The sequence below is a fragment of the Cuculus canorus genome, chromosome 1, assembly GCF_017976375.1.
Source record: "Cuculus canorus isolate bCucCan1 chromosome 1, bCucCan1.pri, whole genome shotgun sequence".
NCBI lineage: Eukaryota > Metazoa > Chordata > Aves > Cuculiformes > Cuculidae > Cuculus > Cuculus canorus.
In genome coordinates, this window is record NC_071401.1 from 179666 (window position 1) to 200058 (window position 20393).

Below are 20393 nucleotides of genomic sequence, written 5' to 3' on the forward strand. Positions count from 1 at the left end.
GATGATGGTGTCAGCCTGAAGGAGTCCAGAAGTCACACCCCTGCATCCTGGTGTCTGAGCCACCTCAGAGCAGCCTGGGGCTCCAAGTGTCTGTAGAAACTGCTGTAGCCAAAAGCAGTTCTGGGTCTCAGGGAGGAAGAAGGCGTTGTTTAAATCAAACCACCTTCACTATCTTCACACTAGTTTCAAGGCACTCACTGGAGGAGCCACGTGTTGTGTGTCTGAGTGGACTGGCGTGGTGACACTGTATGGGACACGGGGAGCAAGGTATTCAGGCTGTTAAGCCTTTAGAATCTTGGAATCATGGGATGGTTTGTGTTGGAAGGGACCCCAAAGCTCGTCCAGTTCCAATCCTTTGCCATGGGCAGGGGAACCTCCCACTGCATCAGGGGGCTCCAAGCCCCATCCAGCCTGGCCTTTCAACACCTCCAGGGATGGGGCAGCCATCTCTTCTCTGGGCAACCTGAGTCAGGGACTCCCCACCCTCACAGCAAAATATTTCTCCCTAAGATCTTATCTCAATCTCCCCTCTTTCAGCTAAAAAACATTCCCGTCATCCCATCCCTGCACTCCCTGATCAAGAGCGCTTCCTCAGCCTTCCTGGAACCCCTTTCCATACTGGAAGCTGCTCTAAGGTCTCCCCACAGCCTTCTTTTCTCCAGTCTGGACAATCCTCGGACAGAAGGTGCTCAAGCCCTCACATCATCTCTGTGGCCCTTGTGGCTTTTGGATAGATCTTTATCTCTGCTTAGGAAACCCGGGTTCCTATGGTGGAATCTTTGATCCTTTTCCTTAATCTACCATAAATCTCGTGCAAGGTTGGTTACCCTAGGCTTGGTTTTGTCATTTTGGGATATTTTAACACCTGCAGCCCAGATTCCCCTGCAGATCAGGGGGTGCAGGCAATGTCTGGTGAGACCTCCTCACCTTTCTGCTATCCTAGCAGGGTCTTCTGCTGATAGGATCACTTGTGCCCTCCTTCAGGATTTTCTGACTTTGAGGCAAACAGTGAATTCCTCCTTACTTACTGGCTGGATTGCTGTTATTGTGTTCTCTTTATCAAGGCAGGCAGGTCCTTCAACCATGGCTTTATTGTTCTTCCTGCTGCTTTCCCACCTGTGTCTCCTCCTTGGCATTTGAGTTACAAATACCCATGGCACTTGAACCTGAGGGAGTGGTTTTGGCCTGAAAGAGCAGAGATTGCGATGAGATGAGATCTTAGGAAGAAATGTTCTCTTGTGAGAGTGGAGAGGTCCTGGCTCAGGTTGCCCAGAGCAGTGATAGCTGCCCCATGCCTGGAGGTGGTCAAGGCCAGGTTGGGTGGGGTTTGGAGCCCCTTGATCAAGTGGGAGGTGTCCCTGCCCATGGCAGGGGTTGGAACTGGATGGGCTTTGAGGTGTCTTCCAACCCAAACTGTTCCATGATTCTTTGAACTGTACTTGTGGTTGCAACAAATCTAGGCACGACCACTTCAGTCCACATTTCTTCTTGCCTGAAGGCTGGAGAGACCACTTGGACAGGCATGGTTTGGGGCTCAAGAGTTGGAAGGTTATGAGAGTGTTAATGAAACCACTCTTGTTTTATAACAACGTGACCTTTCCTTCCTACAGTTTGAACTTTGCCAGAGCATTGCTGCACTCAGTGCTATCACAATAAGCACAGGCATGGAACAAGATGATCTCCATGTATTTTGGGAGGTATCTCATAGCCTCATTTCATTTTTGCTTCTGAAGTTAAGTCCAAAGGCCATATAAACACAAGGACCGTGCTCTGGCATTGAGATCAGCATGAGAGATCACTGCAGAGATCACTAAAGTTCTGACGTCATTTCCAAAGAATCATGGAAAGCTTTGGGGTGGAATGGACCTGGAGTGGAGTCCAGTTCCACTCCCCTGGTGTGTGGAGCAGACTTTGGAATCAGAAAATGGTTTGGGTTGGAAAGGACCTCAAAGCCCATCCAGTTCCACCCTCTGCCATGGGCAGGCACACCTCCCACTGGATCAGGGGGCTCCAAGCCCCATCCAACCTGGCCTTCAACACCTCCAGGAATGGGGAAGCCACCACTTCTCTGGGCAAACTGGGTCAGGGCCTCCCCACCTTCACACGAGAACATTTCTCCCTAAGATGTCATCTCAATCTCCCCCTTGCAGCTCAGAAACATTCCTCTCATCCCATCCTTGAGCTCCCCAATCAAAAGCTGCTCCCCAGCTTTCCTGGAGCCTCTTTCCATACTGGAAGCTGCTCTAAGGTCTCCCCTCAGCCTTGTCTTCTCCAGGCTGAATGACCCCAACTCTCTCAGCCTGTTCTCATATAGGAGGTTCTCCAGTCCTGGCATCATCTCCGTGGCCTCCTCTGGACTTGCTCCAACAGCTCCATGTCCTTCCTGTGCTGAGGACTCCAGAACTGGACATAGGGCTCCAAGTGGGGTCTCACCAGAACAGAGCAGAGCAGGAGGACAGAATCCCCTCCTGCGCCCTTCTTTTGATGCAGGATCCGTCTACTTTTCCTGTACATGAGCTTTGGGTCATCTGGGGAGGATCCAAAGGCTGGAGTTTGGATTGACATTATTTGTAACTTGGACTTCTCTGCTTAAGTTCCTAGGATTTCAGTCTGAAATTTTGATTTGGCCAAGATGGCCAACAGCATCTGGACTTGGATCAGCCATGTAATGGCCAGCAGGAACAGGAAAGGGCTTTTCCCCATGCACTCAGTGCTGGGGAGGTCACACCTCAAATCCTGGGTTCAGTTCTGGGCCCCTCACGCCAAGAAAGACCTGGAGGGGCTGGAGTGTGTCCAGAGAAGTGAACGGAGCTGGGGAGAGTCTGAAGTGCAGGGATTGTGGGAGCAGCTGAGGGACTTGGGGGTGTTTAGTGTGGAGAAGAGGAGGCTGAGGGGAGGCCTCATAGCTCTGCATGCAGCTCCCGGAAAGGAGCTTGGAGCCGGGTGGGGATCGGGCTTTTCTCCCAAGGAACAAGGGATGGGATGAGAGGAAATGTCCTCAAGTTGCACAAGGGGAGGTTCAGGTTGGATCTTGGGAGAAATTCTTTCCATGAAAGAGCTGTGAAGCCCTGGCAGAGGCTGCCCCGGGGCAGTGATGGATTCCCCATCCCTGGAGGGGTTCAAAACTAGTGGCACCTTGGCACTTGGGGACAGGGTTGAGTTGGTGGGAGTGAGGGGGTTGGGGGCTGGGTTGATGGTTGGACTGGATGATTTTGGAGGTCTTTTCCAACCTCAATGATTCTGTAATTCCATAATTCTATTTTTTGGACATGAGACCTTTCCAGTGGGAACTGGGCCAGGAGGTGTAGAACTGATTTGGCAGTGACCTGAGAGCAGTTGCCCATGAATCATTCTGATCTTTATCTGCTACAGTGGATTTCATAGGACCTCTGTGAAACAAAAGCGAGTTTCTTGATGCATGTTCTACAAAGAGCTCGCCTTCAGGGATGGTTTCATATTCTGGATCTGTGCCTTTGCTGGGATTCTCACAGTAGGTCACGCCTTGCCACAGGGCAGTGCCATCGACAGGGGGGCATCAACCCCGTTTGGTGCTTGCATCAACTCAGGCTCTGCAGAACTTAAAACTTGAAATGTAGAAAAACATGGGAAAACAGGCCAGAAAATTCTGTTTCATAATTGGGAAGAACTTTTAATTTGCATGTTGTGTAAATGCAGAGTTCTCCAATTGTCCCATGTGGACCCTGTGCTAACACCAGACATCTCTAAGAGGGGATGAAGCTTGTGAAATAGGGGGTGAAATGCAACTGCAGTCCTCCTTTCTCCTGCGGATGGGGCACTGGTGGACACGGCATGGGCAGGAGAAAGCTCTTGCTGTGGGACCTGTCCTTGGAGCACCAGGAGGTCAAAGGCAGAGGTGATGCTGGAGGACCGCAGCCATGGCTAGTTGGGGTTTTGTGGACTCAGTATTGTGTACATCCTGCTGTGGGTGGTGGTGCTGGGATGGGTTCTCCGGTGCTCAGCCAGTACTTTGCAAGCACCAGGATCTGACTGAGAAACACAGTGGTGGTTTTGGTCCTCACCACTCCTGGAAAGGAGGTTGGAGCCAGGTGAGGGTTGGGCTCTGCTCCCAAAAGTGATAGGATGAGAGAAAACAGCCTCAAGTTGTGCCAGGGGACGTTTAGATTGGATACTGGGAGAAATTCCTTCATGTGAAGAGTGGTGAAGCCCTGCCAGAGGCTGCCCAGGGCAGAAGTGGAGTCCCCATCTCTGGAAGGTTGAAAAAACATGTGGATGTGGTTCTTAGGAACGTGGTTTAGTGGTGGGGTTGGCAGTATTTGGTTTATGGTTGGACTCTAAGAACTCTATGATCTTAAAGGTCTTTTCCCAGCTCAACCATTCCATGATCCAGTGGGTTTTGGTAGGGGCTGTCTAACGCCGGTGTCCTCTTCCTCAGCAGAGTTCTGCCGCATCGACAAGCCCTTGTGCCACGATGAGGACGAGCAGCTCAGCTTTGAAGCTGTCCGCAACATCCACAAGCAGATGGATGATGATGCCAATGGCAATGTGGACGTTGAGGAGAGCGATGAGGTCAGTGCTTGGCTGCTTTGCCGTCCCTGTCCCACCCAGTGCTCCACTCTCTTAAAGGCTTGCTCTGTTGTGGGTGATGCTGATCTGGTGGAGACCCTGAAGTTCAGGCATGCTTGGCTGTTGCTTGCCTATGTCTTCTTCAGAGGAAACATTGGGCCACCTTCACCTGAATTCCTGATCCACATAGTACCTTTCAGAACCAAAATCTTGATTGTGCTTGGCTTTTCCTTTCCTTTGGGGGTTTCTGGCCGTTTAATCTTGTCCTACACAGAAGGTCTCATTGATTGACGTGATTGGGAGCAACCTTGAGGGGAAGGATAGGGTTCACAGCCCAGAAACCAACCATGTCCTGGGCTGCATCCAGAGCCATGGGACCAGCAGAAAGGGAGAGGATTCTGCTCCTCTGCTCCATTCTGGTGAGACCCCATCTGGAGCCCTGCATCCAGTTCTGGAGTCCTCAGCACAGGAAGGACATGGAGCTGTTGCAGTGAGTCCAGAGGAGGCTACAGAGATGATGTGAGGGCTGGAGCATCTCCTGTACAAGTCCAGGCTGAGAGAATTGGGGTTGTTCATCCTGGAGAAGGCTGTGGTGAGACCTTGGAGCAGCTTCCAGTATGGAAAGAGGCTCCAGGAAAGCTGGGGAGGGGCTTTTTACAAGGGCCTGGAGTGATAGGATGAGAGGGAGCGGCTTTAAATTGGAAAGAGGAGGGTTTAGATGGGACATCAGGAAGAAATTCTTCACGATGAAGGTGGGAAGGCCCTGGCCCTGGTTGCCCAGAGAATTGGTGGCTGCCCCATCCCTGGAGGTGTTGAAGGCCAGGCTGGATGGGGCTTGGAGCTCTCTGATCCAGTGGGAGGTGTCCCTGCCCATGGCAGGATGGTGGAACTAGGTAGGCTTTGAGGTCCTTTCCAACCCAAACTATTCCATGATTCCAAGTTAAATGTATTCCTGCCAAATGCCACAGGCCCAACCAATATCTGCATCTGGGCTTTGTTGACAGAGATAGAAATAAGAAGGAAGGGTGGCCTGGGTTGGAAGACACCCCAGGGATCTTCTGTTTGCAACCCAAAACATTCTGTGATTCCATAATTCTCTTGATTTTTCCCAACACCTTCATGCTGTCCAGAAATCATAGGGAAGTGAATTTTCCATGAAGCTTAAGATGCCACCAGTGACCTTGATTATAAAGAACCATCCCTCATGGGGAAGTCTTCTAATTAGTGACCTATTTCTGCTCTGTGCGTTTGCACCAAAGTCAATTCCAGCTGTTGGGGCAGCCCTGATGTAGGTGCACCTGGATGCATTTCTCAGATGCCGTTAGCCCCATTTCCTAAGGACAGAAGGTTTTTGGTGTTGTTGGGTTGGTCATTGGCTTCTTTCATCCTCTTACTCTGCTGCCCCGAGGAACTTATTCTGCTACCTGAAGAACCTGAACATATATATGTCTATGGGATGTGATGAGATGCATCCCAGAGTCCTGAGGGAGTTGGCAGATGTGGTTGCCAAGCCACTTTCCATGATATTTGAAAAGTCATGGCAGTCAGGAGAAGTCCCTGGTGATTGGAAGAAGGGTAATGTGCCCATTTTTAAAAAGGGTAGAAAAAATGACCATGAGCACAATGGACCTGTCAGCCTCACCTCTGTGCCTGGGAAGATCATGGAACAGATCGTCCTAGAAGCTATGCTGAAGCACATGGAGGACATGAGGGTGATTAATGGCAGCTAGCATGGCTTCCCCAGGGGCAAATGCTGTACGACCAACTTAGTGGCTTTCTATGATGAGGTAACTGCAGCAGTGGACATGGGTGAACCACCAGATGTGATCTGTCTGGACTTCTGTAAAGCCTTTGACATGGTCCCCCACAACATCCTTCTCTCTAAACGGGATTTCATGGGTGGACAGTATGGTGGAATAGAAACTGGCTGGATGGTCGCATTCAGAGAGTAGTGGTCAATGACTCAAAAGTCCAGATGGAGATCCGTGAAGTGGTGTCCCTTGGGTCCATACTAGTACCGGTGCTGTTCAATATCTTTATCAATTATATTGACAGCGAGATTGAGTGCACCTTCAGCAAGTTTGCAGATGACACCAAGCTGAATGGTGTAGTTGCCACACCGGAAGGATGGGATGTCATCCAGAGGGACCTGGACAGACTGGAGAAGTCTGGCTGTGAGAACCTCATGAGGTTCCACAAGGCGAAGTGTAAGGTCCTACACCTGGGTTGGGGCAATCCTCGTTTTCAGTACACAATGGGAGATGATGTGATTGAGAGCAGCCCTGCAGAGAAGGACGTGGGGGTGCTGGTCATTGAGAAGCTCGGCATGAGCCGGCAATGTGTGCTCGCAGCCCAGAAGGCCAACCATACCCTGGGCTGCATCAAAAGAAGCATGGCCAGCAGGTCGAGGGAAGTGATTCTGCTCCTCTATTCCTCTCTTGTGAGACCTCATCTGGAATACTGTGTCCAGTTCTGGAATCCTCAATGAAAGAAGGAGATGCAGCTGTTGGAACGGGTCCAGAGGAGGCTACGAAGATGATTGGAGGGCTGGAGCACCTTCGCTACGAGGACAGGCTGAGAGAGTTAGGCTTGTTCAGCCTGGAGAAGAGAAGGCTCAGAGGAGATCTTATAGCGACCTTCCAGTACCTGAAAGGGGCCTACGGGAAAGCCGGAGAGGAGCTATTCGTAAAGGCTTGTGGGGATAGGATGAGGGCAGCCTGATTTAGTGGGATGTCCCTGCCTATGGCAGGGGGGTTGGAACTAGATGATCTTTAAGGTTCCTTCCAACCCAAACTATTCTATGATTCTATGCCTGGGGGCAGGAACAGTGGCAGATAGAGAAAAGGTCAAGTGTTTCCTGCAGCTGTAATGGAAATCACAGAATCATTGAGTGGTTTGGGTTGGAAGGAACCTCAAAGACCAGCTAGTTCCAACCCCTACCATGGGCAGGGACACCTCCCACTGGATCAGGGGGCTCCAAGCCCCATCCAGCCTGGCCTTGAACACCTCCAGGGAGGGGGCAGCCATCACTTCTCTGGGCAACCTGGGCCAGGGCCTTCCCACCTTCATCGTGAAGAATTTCTTCCTAAGATCAAGTCTGGATATTCCCCCTCCCAATTTAAAGCCATTCCCCCTCTTCCTGTCCCTGTACTCCCTGATCAAGAGCCCCTCCTCCCCAGCTTTCCTGGAGCCCTTCAGGTACTGGAAGCTGCTCTAAGGTCTCCCTGCAGCCTTCTCTTCTCCAAGATGAACAACCCCAACTCTCCCAGCCTGTCCTTGGACAGGAGGTGCTTCAGCCCTCCCATCATCTCTGTGGCCTCCTCTGTACTCACTCCACCAGCTCCTTGTCCTTCCTGTGCTGAGGACTCCAGAACTGGACACAGGCTCCAGCTGGGGTCTCTGCAGTGCAGAGCAGGAGAGCTGAATCCCCTCCCTGGCCCTGCTGGTCCCACAGCTTTGGATGCAGTCCCAGAGACATTTGGTTTCTGGGCTGGGAGCACACCTCATGTTGGTTGTTTCTTCTAGTGAAGATTTTGTTTCTGTTGCTTTTGGATGGTGCGATCATGGTTTGGATTTTTCTGAACTTGATGATAAGTCTCTTGGTTGGCTATGAGTCCTTCTTGCTGTGGATTAACAGACTGGCTGAGGCTGAAGATGGTCTGTCAGGACCTTTGGAGATCGTTTTAGTGGGATCTCTGGAAATGGGCTGGTGGGACCTCTGGAGATGGTCTAGTGAGACTTAGGAGATTGTCTGATGGTACCTCTGGATATGGAGGTTGGAGGCACTGTCCATAGCAGTAGTCCCTGTCTGATAGTACCAGATACAGGATCTGTGTCTTTCGGTACTGGATATAGAGTTGGAGATAGCGTCCATTGCTGTGGTCCATGTCTCATAGTTTGTGATACAGGATCCGTGTCCAGTGGTACTAGATACAGAGGCTGGAGGCAGCATCCATCACTGTGGTCCGTGTCCGATGGTGCCGAATAGAGGATCCATGTCTGATGGTACCCGATATGGAGGTTGGAAGCAGCACCTTTCTCAACGGTCCATGTCTGATGGATCCAGACACAGGATCCCTGTCTAATGGTTTCAGATACAGAGCTCATGGATCAACACTCAGCTGGGTATACCTCAGTTTTCCAGCTTGAGGCCACGGAGCCAAGCCGAGATGCCCTCACTGCACTGGCATTCTGGCAGGACCCATCCCCTCCGGAGTCCATACGAGGCAGCGTTCGACTGTTTTTGCCCTATTCTTCCTATTTTCCAACAGATTCCAAGGGAAAATCTTCTTCCCAGGTTTCCCAGGGCCGTGATCCGTGCATTCCAGCTCCTCATGCCTCCTCCTCCATGCAGGGCCATCCTTTCCTCACGCTCATTACGGAGCCACCCCGTCCTGAGCGTCCTTGGGGGTGGTTGTGGCGCTCATGTGCTCAAGGAAAGCTGGGAGTAATTGCTTTTCCCATCCGTACTCCTGGAGCGAAAGTTACTGAGCAGCAGCTGATTCTTGCGGAGCCGCGAGGATGTTGCCATGTCCCAGCTCGTTCATGAGTGAGAGAGCCAGGAGGCCGAGGACTTCACCTCTCGCTGCCCAAATTGTCCCGTTTTCTGTGTTTGTCTGTGATATCATGGAACGGTTTGGGTTGGAAGGGACCTTAAAGCCCATCCAATTCCAAACTGCTGTGGGTAGGGAGACCTCCCACTGGATCAGGGTGCTCCAAGATCCATCTGTCCTGGCCTTGGACACCTCCAAGGGCTGGAGAACCTCCCGTCCGTGGACAGGCTGGAAGAGCTGGAGTTGTTCAGCCTGGGGAAGAGAAGGCTGTAGGGAGACCTTAGAGCCGCTTCCAGTACGGAAAGGGGCTCCAGGAAAACTGAGGAAGGGCTCTTGATCAAGGAGTGCAGGATGGGATGAGAGGAGTGGTTTTGAGCTGCAAGAGGGGAAATTGAGATGAGATCTTAGGGAGAAATGTTTTGCCCTGAGGGTGGGGAGGCCCTGGCCCAGTTGCCCAGAGAAGTGGTGGCTTCCCCATCCCTGGAGGCGATGAAGGCCAGGTTGGATGGAGCTTGGAGCAGCCTGATCGAGTGTGAGGTGTTCCTGCTCATGGCAGGGGCTGGAACTGGATGGGCTTTGAGTTCCTTTCCAACCCAAACCATTCCATGATTCCATGATCTCTCTGAAAGCTGAATCAAAGAATAACCCCGCTGTTTATTCTTCTTGTAGTTCTTGAGGGAGGACTTGAATTACCACGACCCAACAGTCAAGCACAGCACCTTCCATGGAGAGGATAAGCTCATTAGTGTGGAGGATCTCTGGAAGGCCTGGAAGACATCTGAAGGTAAAAGCAGCCAAACAAGTGGAATTCAACCTCCTGCTCCACCCCCTTCCCACAGAAACAATAAATACTGGATTTTGTGTGACCTTGGCCATGGTTCCAAGTAAAAACATGCCGCTTCTGCTGTCCCATGTGAGTGCTCTTCCAGCTTCCTTTTCTTTGATCGCCTTTCAGGATTTCATTGGTCTTGATGCCTCCCAACCATTGCTGCTGGCACCTGAGTACAGCCATAAAAGCATAAATTGTAGTTTCATTTCTATGCCTTTATGAATTTTGGGTTTAAATGGAGCAAAATACTGTCCTGTTCCAGGTTGTCCCTCAAATACCCAGTTCCAGATGGTGTTTTGGGAGTAGGAGCTTCCTAACGCTCCACAGAGCTGCCTGGGAGGTTTCCCTAGAGGAAGTTTGCTGGATCTGGAAAGCTCCTTAAACCTTAATTTGGTTGAAAGAAGTCCTAAAACTGGAAATGTAAACGTATTCAGTGGAGAAATAAGCTGCGAGTTGGTGTCTTCATCACAGCACATTGACCGAGGGAAGTGGTGGAACCTCAGTCCCTGGTGGGAAACTTCCTGGAACTTCTGGATCTTGGATGAAACATTCAAGTTCTCCTGTGGCCTGCACCCAGGGCTTGTTCCTGGCAGCAGGAGGGCATCTAGGATGGTCAGAATGAGGCATGACCTCAGTTCTGCTTTTTCCCCAACCAGAATTTTAGGGTTCCTGGTTTTAGGATATCTTAAAATTGGCTTTTCTTTCTTCTTTCTCATCAGGAAACTTTTTGTTCTCAGGTTTTGTTCTTCATTACGGGCAATGCTGGATCTTAAGACCAGTAGAGTCATGGAATCATTGTGGTTGGAAAAGCCCTCCAAGTTCATTCAGTCCAACTGTCAGCCCAACCCCACTGTAACTGAACCCTATCCCCAAGTGCTATGGCCACATGTTGTTTGAAGCCCTCCACCACTGCCCTGGGCAGCTTTTGCCAGGGCTGCATGATCATTTCCATGATGGAATTTGTCCCAATATCCAGTCTCACCCTCTCCTGGTGCAATTTGAGGATGTTCATTCTCATCTTATCCTTTGTTCGTTGGGAGACCAGACCCCACCTGGCTCCAACCTCCTTTCTGGAGCTGGGGAGTGTGATGAGGTCTCCTCTCAGCTTCCTCTTCTCCAGACTAAACAGCCCCACCCATGGTTTGAGGTCCAGTGACCATTCACTATAGGGAGCTTCCATAGAGAAGTGGTGGCTGCCCCATCCCTGGAGGTATTCAAGGGCAGGTTGGGTGGGTCTTGGAGCACCCTCATCCTGTGCAAGGTGTCCCTGGCCATGGTAGGGTTGGAAGTGGATGAGCTTTGAGGTTCCTTCCAACAAAACCATTCTATGATTCATTAAGTGAGGGCGGTTGCCGTCTTTCCCTTGCCACCTAGCGTTTGTGAGTCATCTTGCAAATGTTCCTGGAGATAACACCACCTTTTCAAGTCCTGCTCTCCTTTACACAGTGCTTGGCTCTCGTCCCATCTGCTTTGTCGTTTTTCCACGTGTGTGGTGAGGATGAGTGGACTGGTGAGGATGCCGGGAGTCTGGAGATGGCAACATCACCTGGATGGTAGAACATGTGATTTCACTTCTTATCTTCCAGCACTTTGGGTGTTGCCTCTCCAAGACTTCTTTGGGCAACCTGGGCCTGAGTCTCACCAACCTCACAGTAAAGAATTTCTCCCTGAGATCTTATCTAATTCTCCCCCTTTTCAGCTCAAAACTCGTCCCCCTCATCCTGTCCCTCACTCCCTTCCAGTGATGTTACTGAAGGTTGCTAGCAGACCATCACCTCCACCAGCACTGGTGAGGCTGCTTCTTTATCTGACGGCCTCATTTCATGGTTTCCTTCCATGTGCTGGAAGCACGGTGTAAAACAGACCACCATGAAGCTTTGCAGTCAGTGACCGCTGCTGGAAACCCACCAGTCCTCACGCACACTGCAGTAAAATCTGCTCAGGCTCAAAGTGTCCTTTGACATTTGTGGACAAGGACCATTGTGTCTACACTGAGTCTGAGTTAGAGTCATGGAATTCTTGAAGTTGGAGAAAACCTTTCACACGATTGAGTCCAACCCTTAACCCAACAGTGTCAACTCCACCATTAAACTCTGACCTGAGCACCACATCCATGTGAATTTTAAACCCCTCCAGGACTGAGACTCTACCACTGCCCTCAGCAACCTCTGCCAGGGCTGGACAACCCTTTTCATGAAGGAATTTCTCCTAATATCCAATCTGAACCTGAGTCTGTGTAGAACGGACCAGCAAAAATAATGAGGAGGACCTGCATGTTTGCCCAGAGAATCTCCGAGGGATCATTTCATCGTGGTGGAGTCACCACCATCTCTGGAGGTGTTTAAAAGGCAGGCAGATGAGGTACTTACGGATATGATTTAGTAGTGGATAGGTACGATTGGACTTGATGACCTCAAAGGTCTCTTCCAACCAAGTGATTCTACAATTCTATGAATTCTATGAATTGTAGAATGGTCCGGGTTGGAAGGGACCTCAAAGCCCACCCAGTTCCACTCCCTGCCATGGGCAGGGACACCTCCCACTGGATCAGGGGCTTCAAGCTCCATCCAGCCCGGCCTTGAGCACCTCCAGGGATGAGGCAGCCACTACTTTTCTGGGCAACCTGGGTCAGGGCCTCCCCGGGCCAGGGCCTCCCCACCTTAATCACAAAGAATTTCTTCTTAAAATCTCATCTCAATCTCCCCTCTTGCAGCTCAAAACCATTCCCCTTGTCCTGCCCCTGCACTCCTTGATGAAGAGGACGTCTTTCTTTTCCAACAGTCCATGGGATTCCATGTCCCTGCCCCGGGTCACTCTGTGCTTGCTAGGAATGTTTTTGAACTCCACATACATTCTCTGTTCGCTGAAGATGACACAAGAAGCTGAAGTTGCTTTGATGTTGCTGCCTTTATGATTTTAGCTGCATCATGGGGATGTTGAGTATCTTTCTTCTTCTGGCCTCTCCTCAGTGTACAACTGGACAGTGGATGAGGTGGTCCAGTGGCTCATCACCTACGTGGAGCTGCCGCAGTATGAGGAGACCTTCAGAAAGCTTCAGCTGAGCGGACATGCCATGCCCAGGTCAGTGCTCGTGGTGTTGTCCCGTGTTCCTCTGGGATGGAGGAGGGGAAAACCCGATCTGAGGTGGCTTCTAATGGAGGCTTTGCTGAAGTCCTCTCTGCAGAGCACAATTCAGCCACAAGTGACCCTGTATCTGCTGTGGGTGCAGCCCACATTAGGTGGTTGTGGATGCTGTCCTTGCTGGTCTCATGCCAGGCTTCACCTACCTGATGCTCCATATTTTAGAGCTAACACCCTGACATCAGGGTTTTGATGACTGAGAGAAGCCCTGAAGAGAAGGACTTGGGGGTGATGATAGAGGAGAAGCTCTACATGAGCCAGCAATGTGTGCTCACAGCCCAGATACCAACCGTGTCTTGGGCTGCATCCAAAGAATGGGACCAGCATGGCCAGGGAGGGGATTCTGCCCCTCTGCTCCACTCTGGTGAGACCCCACCTGGACCCTGTGTCCAGTTCTGGAGTCCTCAGCACAGGAGCTGTTGGAGTGCATCCAGAGGAGGCCACAGGGATGATGCGAGTGCTGGAACACCTCCCATCCAAGGACGGGCTGAGAGAATTGAGGTTTGTCATCCTGGAGAAGAGAAAGTTGTAGGGAGATCTCAAAGCCCATCCAGCTCCAATCCCCTGCCATGGGCAGGGACACCCCCCATTGGATCAGGGGGCTCCAGGCCCCATCCAGCCTGGCCTTCAGCACCTCTAGGCATGGGGCAGCTACCACTTCTCTGGGCAACCTCGGCCAGTGTATCACCACCCTCGCAGCAAAACATTTCTTCCTAAGATCTCACCTCAGTCGTCCATCTTTCAGCCCAAAACTGTCCCCGCGCCCCATCCCTGCACTCCCTTATCAAGAGCTCCTCCCTAGCTTTCCTGGAGCCCCTCTCCATATTGGAAGCTGCTCCAAGGTCTCACCATAGCCTTCTCGAGGCTGAACAACCCCAACTCTCCCAGCCTGTCCTCATACCGGAGGTTCTCCAGCCCTCCCATCATCTCCGTGGCTGCCTCTGGACTTGCCCCAACAGCTCCATGGCCTTCCTGTGCTGAAGACTCCCAAGCTGGATGCAAGGCTCCAGGTGGGATCTTACCAGAGTGGAGCAGAGGGGCAGAAACCCCTCCCTGACCCTGCTGGTCCCACGGCCTTGGATGCAGCCCAGGACACGTGTGGTTTCTGGGCTGCGAGCACCTGAGGAGAAGTTTGTGACTGGACTGGGTTAACTCGGAATAACACTAGATTTCCGAGGCAGTACATGGTGTGCCCACAGTTCATTTAAGTAAGAAGGATGGTCCTGTGGTCGTTGAGATATGGTATTGATGGCTCACGCTAGAGGTTTGATTGGAACGAAAATAAATGATTCGTAGGACATAAAAAAATCAGTTTTGGTAGGAAATCAGTAACGAGATTGTTAGGGTGGATCAAACAGGCATCACTCATTTTGTCTTTCCCAGTAAAGTCAAAGCCACCGCTGCTCCACTCTTCCATGGAGCTCTCGGTGATGACAACACGTGAGAGGTTTCTTCCGTCCTGCTGGCCCAACAAGGGAGTGTTCGGGTCCTGCTTGTTGCATTTCTCTGCCTGCTGGCTCCTTGTGACTGATTTTGGGTCCGTAATTAATCCAGAGGGAGGTGACCATGTCTGCTTCTCATTTTAACGCTTGTTTTTTGCAGGCTGGCTGTGAACAACGTCACCTTGATGGGAAGCGTCCTGAAGATGACAGATCGCAGCCACCGGCAGAAGCTGCAGCTGAAAGCGCTGGACACAGTCCTGTTTGGGCCCCCGCTCTGTAAGTACCGGAGCGCCGAGTCCTTTGGAGGCTCCTCAGGAGCAGCTGGGTCTGCCTGGATGGATCCGCGTGAGCCAAATTGTGCCCTGGGTGAATCCTCCCTGGAATCATTCCCTGGGAACCGGAGCGGGCTGCATTTATCCAGGATTTACTTGGGAGGTGTCTTGCCCACTGGGCTTGCAATTCCACCTCAAAGAGCCACCGGCAGGGTTACAGACCTAGTCTTCCTGCTGGGGTCTACCATATCTGTAGGGTAAAACATTCCCGTCCTTCCTGTTGTATTGTGGAGTGCCTGGAGAAATGCCTGGATCTGTCGGAGGGAGGGCCACCTGTGCCATGGGAAGCTGCCATGGGGCTCCGTCAGTGCTGAGGGAAACTGCTGTGGTGCCCACGGCTCTGTCAGTGCCGAGAGAAGCTGCCGCAGTGCCCAGGGCTCTGTCAGTGCCGAGGGAAGCTGCTGTGGGGCCTGGGACTCTGTCAGTGCCAGATCAGGGGCAGAAGGACGAATGCAGATTGGCATCAGGGCGAAAAGAAGGAAACAAGTCAAGATCAGGGGCAGAAAGTTGGACAGAGATCGGGATCAGCGGCAGAAAGATGGACACACATCAGGATTGGGGGCAGAAGGATGGTCACGGATCGGGACCTGGGGCAGAAGGATTGGCACAGATTGGGATCTGGGGCAGAAGGACAGATGAGGTCCTTACTGGACATCACCCACTGAAGAAGAGCACTTGACCGTTGTGATTCTTTGATTTTGTAACAAGTATGAGAATCAATTCAGCTTCAGCTCAAACCAGAACAGTCAGGGGCTCAGCCTGTGGATCATGTGGCTCTGGAAGAGGGGAATGGCAATGCAGGTTGGGTGGGAAGGCGTTCAGGATGGATGTGAATGAGGGACTGGGTTCCTTTGATGCCGATTACAGGCGACTGCTGACGTGGTCTCGAAGCCTTCAGATCTTTATCTCAGGGAGCTCCCTCAGCGTTTGTACTGTCTGGCTCACTCCACCATCTGCTGAAGGCACTCCTGTCTCTCTCCTTCTCACTTTTATCTTCCTCGACATGCTTTTGGGAGATGAACAGAAACTGTTCTCTGACAGGACCTGCTTCTGCCTGGCATCGTGCGGATGAGCTGGAAGTTGAAGGCAGAATCCATCACCCATAGGCAATTTGACCCCCCTTATGCTGTGCTTGTCTTTCGCAGAACCATGGAATGGATTGAGTGGGAAGGGACCTCAAAGCCCATCCAGTTCCACTCCCTGCCATGGTCAGGGACACTTCCCCCTGGATCATGGTGCTCCAAGCCCCATCCAACCTGGCCTTCAACACCTCCAGGGATGGGACAGCCACCATTACTGTGGGCAACCTGGGCCAGGGACTCCCCACCCACACAGTAAAACATTTCTCCCCAAGATCTCATTTCAATCTCTCCTCTTGCAGCTCAAAACCATCCCCCTCATCCTATTCCTGCACTTCCTGATCCAGACCCCTTCCCCAGCTTTCCTGGAGCCCCTTTCCATACTGGAAGCTGCTCCAAGGTTTCCCCACAGCCTTCTTTTCCCCAGGATTAACAACTCCAGCTCTCCCAGCCTGTCCTCGGACAGGAGGTTCTCCAGCCCTGGCATCATGTCCGTGGCCTCCTCTGGACTCGCTCCAACAGCTCCATGTCCTTCCTGTGCTGAGGACTCCAGAACTGGACACAGGGCTCCAAGTGGGGTCTCACCAGAGCAGAGCAGAGGGGCAAAATCCCCTCCTTGACCCTGCTGGTCCCATGGCTTTGGATACAGCCCAGGACACAGGTGGTTTGTGGGCTGAGAGCACACGTTGGTGGCTTACATTGAGCTTTTCCTCCCCAGCACCTGAAGTCCTTCTCCTCAGGGCTGCTCCAATCCATTCTTCTCCTAGCCTGTAATTATTTTTGCCGTTTTACAGGTTTTTTTACCTTGCTTCTTCTAATTCCAACAACCCCATGGCAGGAACTGGATGGGCTTTAAGGTCCCTTCGAACCCAAACCATCCCATGATTCTATGATTCTTTAACTCATAAACCCAAGTCAGGGCTGCAGACCTGGTGGGACGTGAACAGTCTTGCATTCAGCATGTACCAACCGCTCTCTTTGGCGAAATCCTGTCTGTTCTTCCTTCTTTTCCACAAAAAGAAAAGGAAAAAAGGCACAGCGATCGCTTTTCCCTGGTTTTAGTTGCATTTTCCTACAGCTTTTCCAGTGTGAGCATGTCCAGGTGCTGGGAACAAAGGGGTGAAGCGGAAGCACCCAAGTGGAGCAGGGAAAATGTGCTGTGCCAGCCCTGGAGCAGGCGAGGTGATTTAAGCTGCCATAAACTGAATGCAAACAATTGGAGCTTGAGCTGTAAATGCTCTGCCCCGGCGCCGTGCTGTTGCGCTCTCAGAGGGCGTTGGGTACAGAGGGTCCAGAGCTGAAAAACATCAAGTTCTGGTACAACAAGTGAAAAAAACAGTGAGAAAATCAAGGGTAGGAAGATTGTAGTCATAGAATCATGCAATGGTTTGAGTTGGAAAGGACCTTAAAGATCTTCTAATTGCAACCCTGCCAACGTGTTACCTTGAATTATCTTGGTGATTAAACGCCCTGAAGAGCTGCCCCAACTGCTGCTAGAGCAGAAGGCTTGGTGCGCACGTGGAGGGTGAAACCAGTACCGGGCAGGATGGGAGAGACCCATCCTGTCCCTCCTGGCGGAGTCAGCACTGATGGACAGATCCTACAGATGAAAACCACCGTCTGTTCCTGCTTGATGTAGGCATTGGGCAGGGATCACAGCAAAGCTGAACGTGTCCCGGTTCTTCTGGGCTGCACCCAAAGTGCTGGGACCAGCAGAGTGAGGAACGGGATTCTGCCCCTCTGCTCTGCTCTGGTGAGACCCCTCCTAGAGCCCTGCATCCAGTTCTGGAGTCCTCAGCACAGGAAGGACATGGAGCTGTTGGAGCGGGTCCAGAGGTGGCCACAGGTGATAAGAGGGCTGGAGCACTGTTCTGCTCCCCAGGCTGCCACACTTGGTGCTGTGGGCTGAACTTGAAATATCTCAAGAGCTTTCACAGGACAGAAGAGGATGCAAAGAGTTGGTGCAATAGGTTTCAGATTAATTGCATTTTTATTTACCATTTTTGGAATCACTTTGAGGGAGTGACCAAGGGGTAGGGTAGGAATGGGAGCCCTAGTGCTGGTTGCTCTTGTTGAGAAGAGACAGTGTCCTTGCTAAAAGCAGACAAATTTCTCCCTCAGGCTGGAGAGCCCTTTGCTTCCCTTTTGAGACGTGCTGTGGAGAAAAGCCATATATTCATGGCTAGATTCAACCTTGGTTACCCACACATTCCTGCCTGGCAATGAAGAGTTTAATTCTTCAGGTCAACCTCTATCTTAAAATGAACAGTTCTAGAATCATGGAATCATTAACATTGGAAAAGCCCTCTCAGCTCATCCGGTCCAACCGTCAGCCCAGCCCCACTGGGCTCACTGAACCCCATCCCCAAGTGCCACAGCCACAAGGGTTTTGAACCTCTCAAGGGATGGGGACTCTACCACTGCCCTGGGCAGCCTCTGTCAGGGCTTCACCACTCTTTTTGTGAAGGACTTTCTCCCAGTTTCCAGTCTGAACCTTGCCTGGTGCAACTTGAGGCCATTTCCTCTCCTCCTGTTGCTTGTTCCTTATGAGGAGAGACCAGCAACCACCTCACCGCAACCTCCGTTCAGGTGGTTGTAGACAGTGATGAGGTCTCCCCTCAAGCCTCCTCTTCTCCAGACTAAACAAGCCCAGCTCCTTCAGCTGCTCCCACAACCCCTGGGCTCCAGCCCCTTCTGCAGCTCCATTCCCTTCTCTGGTTGTGCTCCAACCCCTCAATGGCCTTCTTGGAGTGAGGGGTCCAGAACTGAACCCAGGATTTGAGGTGCAGCCTCCCCAGCGATGAGTGCAGTGGGGTGATCCCTTGCCTGCTCCTGCTGGCCACTCTGTTTCTGATCCATGCCTGGATGCTGTTGGCCTTCTTGGCCACCTGGGCCACTGCCAGCTCATGTTCAGCCACTATTGACTAACACTGCCAGTTCCTTCTCTGCTGGGCAGCTTTCCAGCCACTCTCCTCCAAACCTGGTACATTGATGGGTTTGTTATGGCCGAAGTGCAGGACCTGTCACTTGGCCTGGTTGAACCTCATACAACTGACCTTGTAGCAAGTGAAAAGGCTGCATTTTCATCCAAGCTGAGTTTTCACAGAATCACTTGGTTGGAGAACTTTGAGATCATCCAAGTCAAACTGTACCAGTCAACAACTGAGCCTCCTCCACCTGGCTTTTGAATACTTCCAGGGATGGTGGCTCAGCCACTTCCCTGAAACCTCCCTATGATTTCCTCATCTGCCAAAGAGACAGGGTGTTTGTCTCATGCTGATGTGGCGCAGCAGAGAGCAGTTAGTGTTGGGATTGGGAGCCCGGTGGGAATCTACTCAAGGTGGGGCTGGCAGGGATTTTGGTGGGCAACTCCTAAAGTGGCCTTGGCTTGGGGCATGATGCTGTGTGCCTGGGGAGGGGGTGGGACTGGCAAGGCAGGCAACAGAGGAACGAAGAATGGAGAGAAAAGCTATAATAGCTGCGGGCAGGAAACGGGCCATCTGGAGATGTTAGCCTTCTGGTCTTCTCACAGCATGAGATTAAAGGGATTCAAACTACCTGTCTGTGGAGACATGCCAGAATCTGCTCCGTAGGAAGAGGATGTTGTGATAATCCATCCGGAACGGGAAGCGAGGCCCCTGTCAGTTGTGTTTATTTCTTTCAATGTGCGAGTGAACGTTCTCCAACAATGATTGCACTCTTCTGCAGTGTCTTAGATCATGGAATCACGGGTTGGGTTGGAAGGAACTTCAAAGCCCATCCAGTTCCACCCCCCTGCCGTGGGGCAGGGACACTTCCCACTGTATCAAGTTGCTCCAAGACACAGTCAACCTGGCCTTCAACACCTCAAATTGAGCAAATATTGTCCAGCTTCTTTTTTCCCTCAAATATCCATGTAGCTCGTCTTTTTTGTGAAACCTGGCTCACAGTTCTAACATAAATTTAAGTTCTCATTGTCCGTCTGCAGTGCGGGTGAGGCATTGAGTTAATGGTCACATTTGTTTGAGTTCAATCGTATTTCTTGTTCTCTTCCAGTAACTCGTCACAACCACCTGAAGGACTTCATGCTGGTGGTGTCCATTGTCATTGGTGTGGGTGGCTGCTGGTTTGCCTACATCCAGAATCGCTATTCGAAGGAGCACATGAAGAAGATGATGAAAGACCTCGAGGGGCTCCACAGGGCTGAACAGTCACTCCACGACCTTCAAGAACGGTAGGTTTTATGTGTCCACCCACTTGGAGCATCCAGCTGTTGGTCTTTCCTGCAAGGTTTATTTCTCATGTAGGTTTCAGGGAAGCTTTTCTTTTTTCGCTGTCGTTCATCTGCGCAGCAGTGACCTGGTGCTGAGTTTCAGAGGCGGCACGTTCTTGAGCAACCATAGCAAACCTGCCAGCCCATCGTAATGGCTCAAACAGGGGACTGGAGCCTTGCCAGGCTACATGCAACACACACGTGTTTGCTTGACATGACA

The 20393-nt window shown here is 51.5% G+C and overlaps 1 protein-coding gene across 9 annotated transcripts in view; it reads left to right on the plus strand.

The window, feature by feature from the left end:
* The window catches only part of STIM1 (stromal interaction molecule 1), an 81473-nt gene that overhangs the window by 28057 nt on the left and 33023 nt on the right, over window positions 1–20393 (plus strand). For 6 of the 9 annotated variants that reach the window (XM_054056415.1, XM_054056418.1, XM_054056412.1 and 3 more), the window contains 5 exons: window positions 4415–4548; window positions 9768–9882; window positions 12897–13008; window positions 14671–14786; window positions 19957–20134. In XM_054056415.1, coding sequence (XP_053912390.1) covers window positions 4415–4548; window positions 9768–9882; window positions 12897–13008; window positions 14671–14786; window positions 19957–20134 — 655 coding nt within the window. The remainder of the gene's footprint in view (window positions 1–4414; window positions 4549–9767; window positions 9883–12896; window positions 13009–14670; window positions 14787–19956; window positions 20135–20393) is intronic. The other 3 variants (XM_054056416.1, XM_054056421.1, XM_054056414.1) reach the window with 1 other exon arrangement.